The 13243-nt window shown below is 39.1% G+C and overlaps 1 protein-coding gene across 1 annotated transcript; it reads right to left on the bottom strand.

Moving 5' to 3' along the window:
- Positions 1–12094: 12094 nt before the first annotated feature.
- On the bottom strand, positions 12095–12811 carry LOC126795297 (auxin-binding protein ABP19a-like). Its single transcript, XM_050522141.1, has one exon. The coding sequence runs from the start codon at positions 12754–12756 to the stop codon at positions 12115–12117; it is 642 nt and encodes a 213-aa protein (XP_050378098.1). The 5' UTR covers positions 12757–12811; the 3' UTR covers positions 12095–12114.
- Between the last annotated feature and the right edge of the window lie 432 nt (positions 12812–13243).

Genomic DNA, 13243 nt, shown 5'->3' with positions numbered 1-13243 from the left:
GACTTGCGCCCCAAACGGACGTCCTTGGCTTCCTAATAATTAATGATACCATTGACCAATTGCTTAGAAATGGGAAAACCTCCCCCGACGTCTTTTGCTATAATTCCTATTTCCTACTAGCCATGTTTAACCTATCTTTCCTCCACTCAATTAATAAATAACATCCAACTCTTTTTTTTTTAAATGTGTAGGCGTAAGAATTTTTCTCTTCCTTCACTCAATATATGGCTAGGCTGCATGGAATCGGAAGCAGGGACGTGGAAGCGAAGCGTTTGGAAGCGCGGAAGCGTTTTTTTTCAAAATTTCTTGGAAACGGGGACGTTTCGGAAGCGCGAAATAAAATAATATATAATTAAAGATATTAACATGTATATATAATATTACAAAAACACCATATATATATGTAATGAATTCACACATCCAGCAACTAAAAGTGTAATTTGGAATTTATCTAGCAACTAAATATGCAAAATGATTAAACTTATATGACTACACAGTAAAAATGGCCACAAACTCTTTTAATCTTCCATATTGCATTTCTGTAATCTATAGATATATAATCCAAAACTACACAGAATATGGAAGCTCTTCATTTAGCTCCCCAATCATATACCTCATGACAAAGTTGAACTCCATTACCATGTTGTTTATCTCCTAACACATTGTCCATCCTTCACTTTGTACTCACATAAGTAGTGAGGAGCACAACCTATAGGAGGCAGACCCATCACAACCACCTTCCTGACATTAATGATGTACAAGTTCTGTGTGCAGCAGAAAACCAAAAGTAATTAAGACCTTTAAAGCAATCACTTAGATTCAAACTGGGAACTACTAGAAACCATCAATCATCATAGAGTAGGAAATCACCTCACCTTGATTTCCTGCTTCACTTAGATTTGCAGTAGAAACATGTTGACCCTGAACGAAACAGTACTCTAAGCTATTAACTTCTAGATGTGAAGAGTAGTGAACCACATCAATTCTACTTAAACACCTTCACATTTCGAAAACCATTAACTCCATTGTACCTTTGAATCAAATTCCCAACACAATACAATAATCTTTAGCAATAAGTATCTGTAAAATTTGCTGAGACAATGAAACAAGTTGGCTCTGAAAGAAAAAGTATAAGCTATGAACCTCTAGATTCCATGGCAATAAAAGGTCATCAATTCTACTCAAGCTCCTTCACAATTTTAAAACCATGAAACACCATTTCACAGTTTAATCACATTTCTACATTGCAATGCTATAATCTCAACTCTTGCCTTAAAATTTTACATTACTTGCATAACCAATACGAGTTGAAAGCTTTGTGGTTCACAATTAATAATAAAAAATAAAACTAAAAAGAGAAAGATTAGGCATACCAATTCTGACCCACTGGTGAATATGATTCCAGCAGCAGCAGAAGCAAAGTTCAAACCATGAACTCATGAAGCATATCTTCCAATCTACCAGTCTGCCCAAGAAAGCTGGGTACAAAAGGAAGCCCAAGCCGCAACGTTGATCCAAAATTCAACACAAAAGTTAGTAAACCCTCATAATCCAAAACCCATCTTCATCAAACCCTCATAACATGTTCGACGAAAGTCCTTGAGTTATAGGTCCTGGGCAGTTTGGGGTTTGAAGAACCCAGATGATAACAAAGACTAAAGATTTGATTGTAATCAAGAAAAGAAGAGAATACCGAGATAATCGACAGGGATTATGCCGTTGGAGAACCTCCCAGTGGGCTGGTGCGTGTCGATTGTCGAAGTCACGGCCGTAGGGGAGGTGGTCGGCGCGTGCGAAGGTCCCTAGGATGTTGTTGGTGCCGGAGTCGACGGATGAGTCGCCAATGACGAAGAGGGCTGGGACGAAAGGAGTCTTGGGTGGTGGGGTTTGGTCGATTGGAAGAGGAAGAGGAGGGGGAGGAGAGATGGGGGCATCGGCGGCGGCGATGGGTTCTTGAGAGTACGCCGGAGGATTGGTTACCCAAATTGCTGACAGAAGCTGATTCTGTTTTCCAAACTTACCCAGTTACCCGAGCAACGGTTCTAGAGCCTTGATCGATTTGTAGGTGAAGAACAAACCCTGATTATTAGTCTATTACCCTGACACTGGAATTTAGCCGGATGAAAGTAGTGTTGAGTCTGTTGACACTGGTAAGAGACGGGGAGGCTAGAGGGAACCCACGCTTCCTTCCACCCTATTTGACGCTTCCAATTTGGAAGCTCGCGCTTCCATATCGCTTCCAAACCACCTTTTTCTCGGAATCGCGCTTCCGACCGCTTCCAGACGCTTCCGGCGCGCTTCCGGCGCGCTTCCGCTTCGCTTCCGCTTCTGAAGCGCGACTGCAGGCAAGCTTCCGTGCTTCTTAGATATATGGACTACCACCGCCAATCACAAAAGTTACACACACTTGATGAAAACACTGACTATAAAGAGATGATTTTTAAAACGGTCTTTCTACGTCTTGATCTCTCAAACGCTAAAACAGAAGTTGAAAAGGGATATCCCCGGAACATAAAACATACAAAACAATTTTTGTTTTAAATTATCTCAAGTAAGTGTTGAATCCAATTCACTTATTCATATGTCTAAATGTCATTCAATTCAAAGTATTATTATTTTCATTCTTTCTTTTTTAAATAGTTGGTTATTTGAATGTTTGATTATGATGCAAATTTGTTGTGTAAGATTGATTGCTTTAATTTATGGTCAGGTGTGAAGTTATACCGTGAACATTTACTGTTTCATCGTTAATTGAAAAGTTGTATTATATTTTTTTAAATAGCTATTACTATTTTTTTTGCCCTAATTGAAAAAAATTATCTGGATCCGCCCCTGACTAAGGTATTAGAATCAGAGAGTAAACTTAAATCAGGAAGATTTTCCTAAGATCGCACGCTTTTGAAAGTTTTGTGTATTGCTTTTAAACAAGGACAATATCAGGTTCGCCTAGAACAAGAAAGTTGGGCAAAATTAAACTGACCATCTGTATTTGGTAACATCCACGTACGAGAACAAAACACGCAAAATCAAAGCTATGATGCAGGATGAAATAATTGTGTATTATTGAATGATATGGAGGCCTATATATAGGCATTACAAAACCACAATCCCGTATGATTCAGAGTCCTAATCTATTACGGAGATGCTAATCTATCTCCTAACAGGAAACCTATTAGGCTAAGACACACACAAATGTAGAATAGTAATTCTCCCGGAACACTTCCCCTTGTGTCGCATGCCTAGGTTGCATGGTGCACATATCGTTGTCTCGGTAAAAACCTTGTCAAGCAAAATAAAAACCTCTTGGGTAAAAACAAAATCTTGATCGAAGGGAAAAAGAGCACAACGCACCGTCTACATTTGATAGAATCATGTGAGGTAGACTCTCCCTAAGTCTACGAAACAACTCCCCCTAATTAGTGCCATAATCATGGAGTACAAAAAATAACGTATACAACGTTCATTACATGCTTCTCAAACGTAATCTTGGGCTAATGATTAACCATTAATCTAGCCACACATCCTTAGATCATTCATGCTATACTTAGCCAAACTTAGATCTTAGGAAACAAGATTGCATAATAACTCAAAACAAAAGTTTGTAATAAAAATCAGATTCTCGGGTAGAATGACCTTTACTCACTTAAACGACCATAACTTTTTCGTCAAAATAGGTATCAGCAAACCGTAAAATGTTATGGAAAGTAGATACACGTGGATTTCCAATGACATAAAGTTCACAACCTAATCAGATCGGAGCAGTTCACAGTGCTCTGTCAAAGTTGACTGAGTTGAAAATTTCCGGACAGAACTGTCCTACTTTGCTAAAATAGCCATAACTCACTCAATATGATAGCTATGAAAAAATGGTTAGTATCCCTGGAAAATAGACACATAGACCTTTCCAACGGTACCAATTCACCATATTTCATCGAGCAAGCTATCTTGTAGGTCTTGTTGAAGTTGACCTACGAAACCGGACAGATTTTGATTTGTCACATTCAATGTGTCTTTCGCAAAAAGAATGGGGGAATGGACCAATGAAGGACTGATTTTGGTCCGAGACGGAACCGTATGCATCCTCTACGCTACCAGTGTCGATTGCTACACCAAGGCGTACGTTGATGTTGCTTGAGCTGCTGGCGGCGTTGGTGTGGATATGATTTGTGTTGGTTCACTAAGTGTAGAACTAAACCCATGTCAATGGAGCAATGCAAGTCCAATGACGATGCATAGACGCATAGTTAATCACATCATAAGAAAGAAATAGTGTCCCAACAACACTTACATATATGAATTTATAGCTCATTGAATCTCTTCATCATCTTTACTTAGACGGAATAGAGAATCAAGAATTAGCTTTCATATGAACACATATGGGTATGAGTTCTTGCAACCGATTGTACTACGTTCTCTTGAACGTCGCAATCTGATTACATAAGCTCTCCGTAGTCTGGAGGCATTTAAAGTCTCTCGGGCACTCTCATATCTGTGTCAAGATCCCTTTACAGATATTCTATGACCACTATCATATGCTGCAAATCAGTTTTCATGGACACTACTACTGATCAAGTAGCGGAAAACAATTATGTCCATAACGAGAGAATATAACTCATCGTAGTCAATACTAGGATAACGAGACAACTTTTGCACCATAAGTTCAGAAAATATTGCATGACTTCATCTTTCTCATTACACTTACGAACAACGACTAACATAACAAGTCTAGTTTAGCCTGTATTGATTCTTTCCACTTCGGTCAAGTTGCTCATCGTTGATGCTTTATAGCATAAGTGAATACATCATCAATCATGGGAGATCAATCCATTTAAACACACGTGCGCGCTATATACGATCAATTTGTGAGATTTCTATTCTTTTCTAACATCAACAAAAAGAGTCTGTAGCGTCCCACAGAAACTTAGTTGATACACATGTTTAGAGAATATCTCTTGATGATGAGCGAAATACTTGTGCCTATGCATCTCGCTTCTTTCTGGTTTTGATTCTAGAGAATAATGGTCTCCCCCTTATCTAGGTAGGAGCCAAGACCGAAGCTATGACCCTTACTAGTCCATCTTTGAGTTTGCCGCCCTTGTTTTGTGGTGCAATACCACGGGCGCCGACAACACCACAGCGTACGATGGTGCCATCGCCGGCTTCCTTCCCACTGGCAGGGATGGTATCAACGGTGCTAGGACCAGGTCATATGAAATTCTCCCATATTCTGAGAGTTCCAACTTTACCGGCATATCACAGCATTTATGTGCGATCTCGTCACTTTCGCAATATCTGTAAAGTCATTGAGCATCGAATCTTTGACTTTTTGGAGGTCGATAATGCGTTGCACATTTGCTCAATTTGAGTAGTGTGGGATCTTAATGAGACATAGTGCCACACCATGTCAATTCATGGCGTTAAAACCGGAATGGGAGCATTCCATATCTCCCCCTAATGACGGGAAGTATGTCTCATCAAAGTGACCATCTGCTAATATCGCACGATAAAGATCAACGGTTATAGATTGAAAATAGCGGACAAGTGTTGGTGATTCATAAATCATAACCAACCAGAATACTTAATCGTTTCAAGTAGACCCATTATGATAACTACAAAAGAGGCACATAAACAACTTTAACCAAATAGGCGTTTAGTGAAAAGAATGTTGGGATCGTATCCAGTAACCATCTGGTATGCACTAAATGCTTAGCAAGTTGTGGGTCTAAAACGAATAAGTGTCGCTGCATGCAACATCATTACATATCCCCATGAAAAAATCGGCAGGTTAGTACCCATAACCAAGTCCGAGCTCTGCTGGATCGTGTAATGAATGAACATGAGGAATAATATGTTCAACGACGATCCCAGTAGATGCAAAACGAAATCATCAAAGTCGTAGAGGTGAACTCTCCAACTGTATCCAATCGAATAGACTTGAGAGGATAGGAAGGGTGGTGAGCCTTTAGTATGATGATCATAGCTAAAAACTTAGCAAATGCAGCATTCCTTGTGGAAAACAAAGCGACGTGTGACCAACGCGTCGATGCTCTTAACCTATACCATAAAAATACCGAAAAATGTCCGCATTCGGTTGGATATGGTCCACTAATGTCACCTTAAATACTTTGTAAGAATGGAATGTTCTCGGTTGGAGCCTTAGCAAATAAGGACTTTCTTGAAATCTAGCAAAAGAATAAGCTTTGCAAAATGAGCGATGGGCATCATAGATTCTTATGGAGGTATTAGAAAACACGGGAGGCATCACAAGCTCCTGTGAAGGATGGAATGCCGCCACCGATGGCCTAAATGCCATGGAGCCGCCGAGAGGGGCAGGCTTGGCCTCACCGTGCATGGCACGGATAGGCACAGCCTCACCATGTGGAGCACGGGTGAGGTGGTCCTCCAATCGCTTCGTGAACATGAAAAATAGATGATCATGTGAATTTCAAAGAACTCGAATCATCATATCTTGTTCAAAATAACCAAAAAAAAATGATCATGTCAAAACCGAGAAGACAGTAAAACCGAACTCATGATTCAAAGAATCTTGAGTTACATAAAGCTACTGCTGCAGGCAAGCAAAGCTATGTCTGCAGGCTAACAAAGCTACTGTCTAAGCTTGAAAAACCTATTGTCAATGAAATCTGACAGATTTATTCCTCTCCATTCTTAACACAAATATCAAGATGAAAATCCATCATTGGCATGTATGGCCTTTAAAACTTAGCAAGACACAAAGATATAGAACACAATCTCGCACGAGATCCGTAAAACAACTACATGCGCCGTAGGACAGTGTGGGTGGTTCTGCAATTAACAAGACACTCGATTTCACGGCGGGACATGCTCAAAATAAAATTAAGAGAGTCAACAACGCGGTGAACTTCTCTAGACAATACGCCGTAAGATATTGTAAGAGGGGCGATTGAAACAAATTTGCAATCCCATCGAGTGTATCACATGGCAATAGAACTACATTCTTCAACTTAAGAGTTGGAAAAACATGGTATTGGAGCAGTTGAATACCAAACAATTTGGGTGGTAAAAACCATCCAATTGGTGCGGGTGGTCACCAATAATAATAAAATCATTTGAGCTATGAAACGACTTGGAGAAAACCGGAATATGAACCGGAACACCATGTCAAAATAACTCAAAACCGGGTGAAATTTGGACTAGGAAAACATGACAGCAAAGACTGCTGGAAATATGATGAGAAACGACGATAAAATCGTCGGATAAACTTGCCGGAAAAAGGCGGCACCGATCGCCGGAAAACCGGATGGCGGCGGCTGGAGCTGGGCGGTATCGAGGCCGGAACTTCAGGTCCGAAAGGGGACGCCGGCAGGAACCGGATGGCGGTGCCGGAAACTCAGGAAAATGGCCGGAAGGCGGCGAATATGCCGACAAAATGCCGGAAAACGTTTCGGAAACGCCGGAACAGTAACCGGGGAAAACGACGTCAATTTTGACGTTCCGAGGTCCGTTTTCCAAATTTTAATATCCAAATTCACAATGTAGTACTATTGGGGTCCCATGTAACCCAAAAGCGGCTAATTTAAAACCACGTGAGTTGCAAACGTTGACCATGCATGCTAAGCCAAGGCAAATAAAATTCTCACAAGATCATCTTGTAAACAAGGAATACGAGAAATTTATTGAATATGTCAATATTTAATATAAAACAAACAAGCTTCCAATTCCAATAGACGACTTAAGCTAAATTTGAGCAAGAAACATGGCAATGCCAACGTCGTACTTGAAAAAAAGTAAGCAGAAAACATAGTCAAAATAGATTGACTAATCAAAAGTCCGTAGCAACGAAATCTTGCATATCGGATCGGGCGGAGCCTTAGCCTGAGGGTCAAAAATGTGTTTACTTGAGAATGGAAGAATGTTACGTTTCCATCTCCAAGATTCCCTCAATAAATAGATACAGGTGCCAAAAATGGCATGTGTTTCTCGGAAGTGGAGTATGGTTCAAGGTCAACTCTGGTGATACAACGTCATAGACGTTTATTGAATCACTTTAAGTGTGTCCCATAGAATGTGTTATTTTTGGGATCTTTTATCAGCAAATAGTGCTGCTTCAGAGTAATGAATTTCAACTCAAATAAATGAGTACATAGACCCTGAGATTAGACATGAGTTTAAGAAAACTCAAACATTCAAATAACAGTCGTTATGGCGACGCATCAATGAGAAAACGAGGGTTGTATAGGTTTCGAATAATCGAAACTAGTCAAGTATATAACTGGAATTAGAAGGGTTGTGATGTATATGGTCACAAAATCATCGATGCATATCGGCGATACTCATGATCGCACTCAAAACAGCGGTGCACTTAGGCGACCACACGAAATCAATATCTTCCCTTTTAAATAATAACGTGACTCCCCCAGGACCGTCACATGAAAAACGTCGACCAAGAGGGGAATCATATCCCTCTTTGGTCTCATCGGCGTAATAAGAAGGCCGGAAAAGAAGACATGAAAAAAGCTAATTGCGCCCGATAATTTATATATATATATATATGTTCAAAAGCAGCAACTTTAAGAAAAACATACTTGTTGGTCAGCCAAATAGACCGCATATAATTAAATTGCTCTGCAAATCGATCGTCATGCATGAAGTTGCTTGATGAATTCCTTTTCGATCTTCGTCCGATGACATAAAAATCTTGGGAGGATACGATCAAAATCGTATGTAGATGAAAAAAGTATCGTCCATCTCGGCATGAATATCATCACCATAGTATGACGAGCAATGATTTTACCTATACGAGCACATGAAATATCGTTAGTAATAAAAACGTGCCAATGAACATTTAAATAATGAAATAGGAAAAATGAAAAGGAAAAGGAAAAGAAAATATAGTATGAAGCCCAAAGGGCTATTGTGCTCGGCAGGCTATATGCCCAAAAGGGTAGAAAAAACGGGAGTAGCTTCTCTTGAGCCAAGAGATTTCTTGTGAAGTTCTCATTTCTTGCGTAGATATGCGGGATGAGCAATTTTTGAATCCTTTGATGCGGGGTCTTGCGGGACAAAAAGATGTTTTTGCCGAGCGAATGCGGAGGAGACCCTGCGGGGATGCGGGGCTACGTGTAGGGGCAGCGTGCATGGGCTGCGGGGCAGGCTGCAAGGGCTGCGTGCAAGAGGTGCGCCGGCGAGGAGATGCCGGAGGCCGGAGACGACGGCGGCCGGCGGAGGAGAAGAGAAGAAAAAAATTCTAGGGCTCTAAAAGTTCAGGGTTTTAGGGGAAAGTGCGTGATAACGTGATGCAAGATGAAATAATTGTGTATTATTGAATGACATGGGGGCCTATATATAGGCATTACAAAACCACAATCTCGTAGGATTCAGAGTCTTAATCTATAACGGAGATGCTAATCTATCTCCTAACAGGAAACCTATTAGGCTAAGACACACACAAAGGTAGAATAGTAATTCTCCCGGAACAAGCTATAGAGTAGTATATATATATATATATATATATATATATATATATATATATATATATACAGCCCGTCTTGGCTGCGGAGGTCCGCACCACTGTTTTGGTGGGGATTTCCATTTGTGCACCACTTTTCGATCGAATTTCCTCATCTCCACCGTCTAGTATCTAGATAATATTGCGTAGATTATCTCTGCAAAATGTCAGCCAATTTGGTGATTGTTAAGACTCTCAAAATTGCATTTTCCTGTTAAAAACATGAACGGTTCATGTTTGACAGAATTCAGTCCGTCCATTTGTGTTTCGATTTTTAGGACCTTAACGATCACCAAATTGGCTGAAATTTTGCAGCGATGATCTACACAATATTATCTAGATACTAAACGGTGGAAATGAGGAAATTGGACCGAAAAGTGGTTCAAAATGGAAATCCGCACCAAACCCATTGGTGCAGACCTCCTTATTTGAGAAAATATATATATATATATATATATATTCGTGATTCGATAGGCCTTGACAATGGAGAATTTTTGGATAAATTCAAAATAGCTAAACATCAATTGTGGTCCTTTTGTTCGGTTGAATTCAAATGATTACGCATGCAAAATAGCTAAACATCTCATTAGAGGACATCTTGTCATTCTTGTGCTCTGTCCTTGACAATGGAGAATTTTGGATGCAACCCTTGATAAAACGTACGGGTTAATTTGCATCTTGTTGTGGCTGACACTATTAAGCTTGTCTTTGTCAATTGTCATTACTTGACAAATGACTTGCAAAGTGCTAGCAAATGATTTCTCATAGTTTCCATATCACTACTATATGCATCGCCCTATCAGTTTTGGTGTTTACAGTAACTTCTGAATCCTCATACAAAATACTGATTCACGTTGTACGTTACTCATCAGTTTGTCCTCAGATGTAGACTTCTTTTGGCCTTTAGATGGTGTTTTTATGGATTTTAGACCATTTATCTTTAAGGAATGGTGAGACCTAATTATAAGTTTAATAGAGAAGATAACTATGTCACGAAAGAATATGAGCACATAGTAGTCGATACTAAAAAGAAAACATTTTTCCCCGTAGCCAGTCTAAATTTTCATATAATGAAAGAAATCATGCTTACAAAGTCTCAAAAAGAGCTCTTGCTTAGCATTTAGGGGTGGGCATAAATTCTCCTGAACTCGTCCCGATCCCATCTCGATTTACCGAGATGAGACGAGATTGAAATTTAGAAACGTCAATCTCATCCCGTTTGATTACGGTGGGATGAGACGCAGGACACATAGTTCAAGTTTCATCCCATTTTTAATAAAAACTTAAAAATGATTATATATTTGTGCTAAAATGAAACTAATGCATGTTCTTAATAACTTTGAAGTTAAATCATTTATATAATAATGGTAATTGGTGATACTTTAAAACATTATATGAATTTCTTTTTGTTAAAATTTCATTATATATTGAATGTTAATTTGTTAATGAAAAATTAAAAATATAGATTTTTATTTAAATTCTGGGACAGTGGGATTGGGTCCGATCCCGTCCTAATCCCAGTGAGATGAAATTTAAAAAACGCAAGTGGAATGATCTCGTTCCGAATATAAATAGTGGGACGAGACGTGGAATTATCATCATCATGTCTCATGCCAGCCCTAGCAATTTAGCATATACAGTCGTATATAACTTAATGAACTAGCCAAATTTTGGGTCTTTCTAAGGATGTTGGCATGTAGGACACCCTAAATAATACTCTGGCCACCCAAAACCTTAGACACCAGAAACATCTTCCACAGGGGCGGATCCAGCCCTTGGCTTGCCAGGACAAGTTTATGCATGCTTTTTAGCTAAATTTATTTACTATATTAGTGCTATAGATTTTGATATATATATATATATATATATATATATATATATATATATATATATATATATATATATGTGTGTGTGTGTGTGTGTGCGCGCGCCCGCGCGCGTAAAAGGTTAGGTTTTTAGTATGCATTTACACTACAAGATGGTGTTCTTCTTTTTAAATTATTAAACTCCTCAAGTATAACTCTTCTAATCTTCTTCCTCTTTATATATTGAATATGATATTGTAAATATGAGTTATTGAGAGTTTCAATTTAATCAATTTGAGAAAATTGTGGTTGAGAATTTTAATTTGTCTTTGATTTTCATAATATTTTTCTATTTTCATTAACGCCTACTTTTATTTTTGAATACTTACTGACGTTTACAGTTTGCATGGTTATACACTTGCCCCGACAAATTTTTTTTGTGTCTTCTGCCAAACTTGAAGCCCACCTTATGTTCACATCCTAAATCCACCACTGATCTTCCACAGCCAGTTTGTAGTCCACCCTAACTCACCAAGTACTTGTACGGTTGTATCCAAAAGAGTCGTCTTACTACATTTTCCACTCTGCTCTAATACTCTGAGCAGGTAAGGTTTTCTCTGATCAGCTGCTTATATATATAGTTTTCTTATTTTGTTAAACCAACGTACATTAAGAAGTTCGATCAAAGTATTAGCTAGATTGATTAATTTGTTTATTCATACATTATACACAACATGCAACTACATGAACCAGATTACAGAATAAAGAAGATATATGGTTACAATATATATTATTCCATACTGTGGGGTTTACAGTGCTTCAATTAGTACCACCAAGAAGAGCCTTAAGTTTCTTAATCTCAGCAGTGTCAAGGAGAGTAGTCTTAGCTATCAAATCAGTATGGAAGTCGTTTTGGAACAGTGCATTCTCCAGATACTGCACACCTGGGTCATCACTACTGAAGGTAGCAAACACAAGAGCTCGAGTATCACCTGCATTTACTTGGAAGTGAAGCAAACCACGAGGTAAGACCATAACATCACCCTTCTTCAGAGTTTTCACATAAGCTTTGTTATCCGAGGCGATGAACCCGGCTATAACTTTGCCTTCCGCAACAAGTATGGCCTCTGAAGCGAAATGCGTGTGCAAAGGAACAACTCCACCAACTTCGAAATCGCCCCGAGCGAGCGCAAGACCGAGGCCGTTGAGGCCAGGATATTGAGCAACAAATGCAGCTTTGATTCCGACTTTGTTTATGTTTGAGCTGTTACTAGGCACTCCTAAGCCGGAGAACACAAAATCGTCTACCTTAACATCGGAAGGGTTTTTGCAAGAGTATCCTGCAGGGCTTGTAGGAGCTTTGTAGTCTGCTACACAGAAATCTTGCATAAGAGCATAGGAAGAGGAGAAAATGAGAGAAAGTATGAAGAAGGTAGATGAAACCATCGTGATAATGTTCATAACTGCTGATGGTCAGGACGACTTGCCCCAATAGTAGGAGTATATTTATTCAAGATTGCTTACAAATTAAGGAGAGTTTATTGGTAGACTACACGTATCAAAAAAGAAGCATGCATAGAGTCAAGATTAGGTGCACACTATTTAATTCAAGACCACTACTTTATACAAGATTTCTTACCAACAAGATTATAGCTAGGAAAATATATTGGTCAAATATTAATTTTATGCGTGTAACCTGCATATACTAGTGCATTACATTACCAGTCTCTATTATTTCTGTAATATATTTTATTTTATTTTAGTACAATGCCACAGTGCCACTAGGCTAATTCATCATTTCATCCATCGCATTCTGAAATTTGAGGACACCAAAACAAGAAAATAAATGTGTGATTAAAATAAAGTGCACGTCTAGTTCGCGCTGGGTGTGAAGATTGTCGGATGGAAAACGTTAGTTGTCGTATTCGCCAGCTGGTGCCGTGAATAT

The sequence above is a fragment of the Argentina anserina genome, chromosome 1 (genome assembly GCF_933775445.1).
Source record: "Argentina anserina chromosome 1, drPotAnse1.1, whole genome shotgun sequence".
Taxonomy (NCBI): domain Eukaryota; kingdom Viridiplantae; phylum Streptophyta; class Magnoliopsida; order Rosales; family Rosaceae; genus Argentina; species Argentina anserina.
Note: the sequence above shows the minus strand (reverse complement) of the source record. Positions and strands in the feature narration are given on the sequence as shown.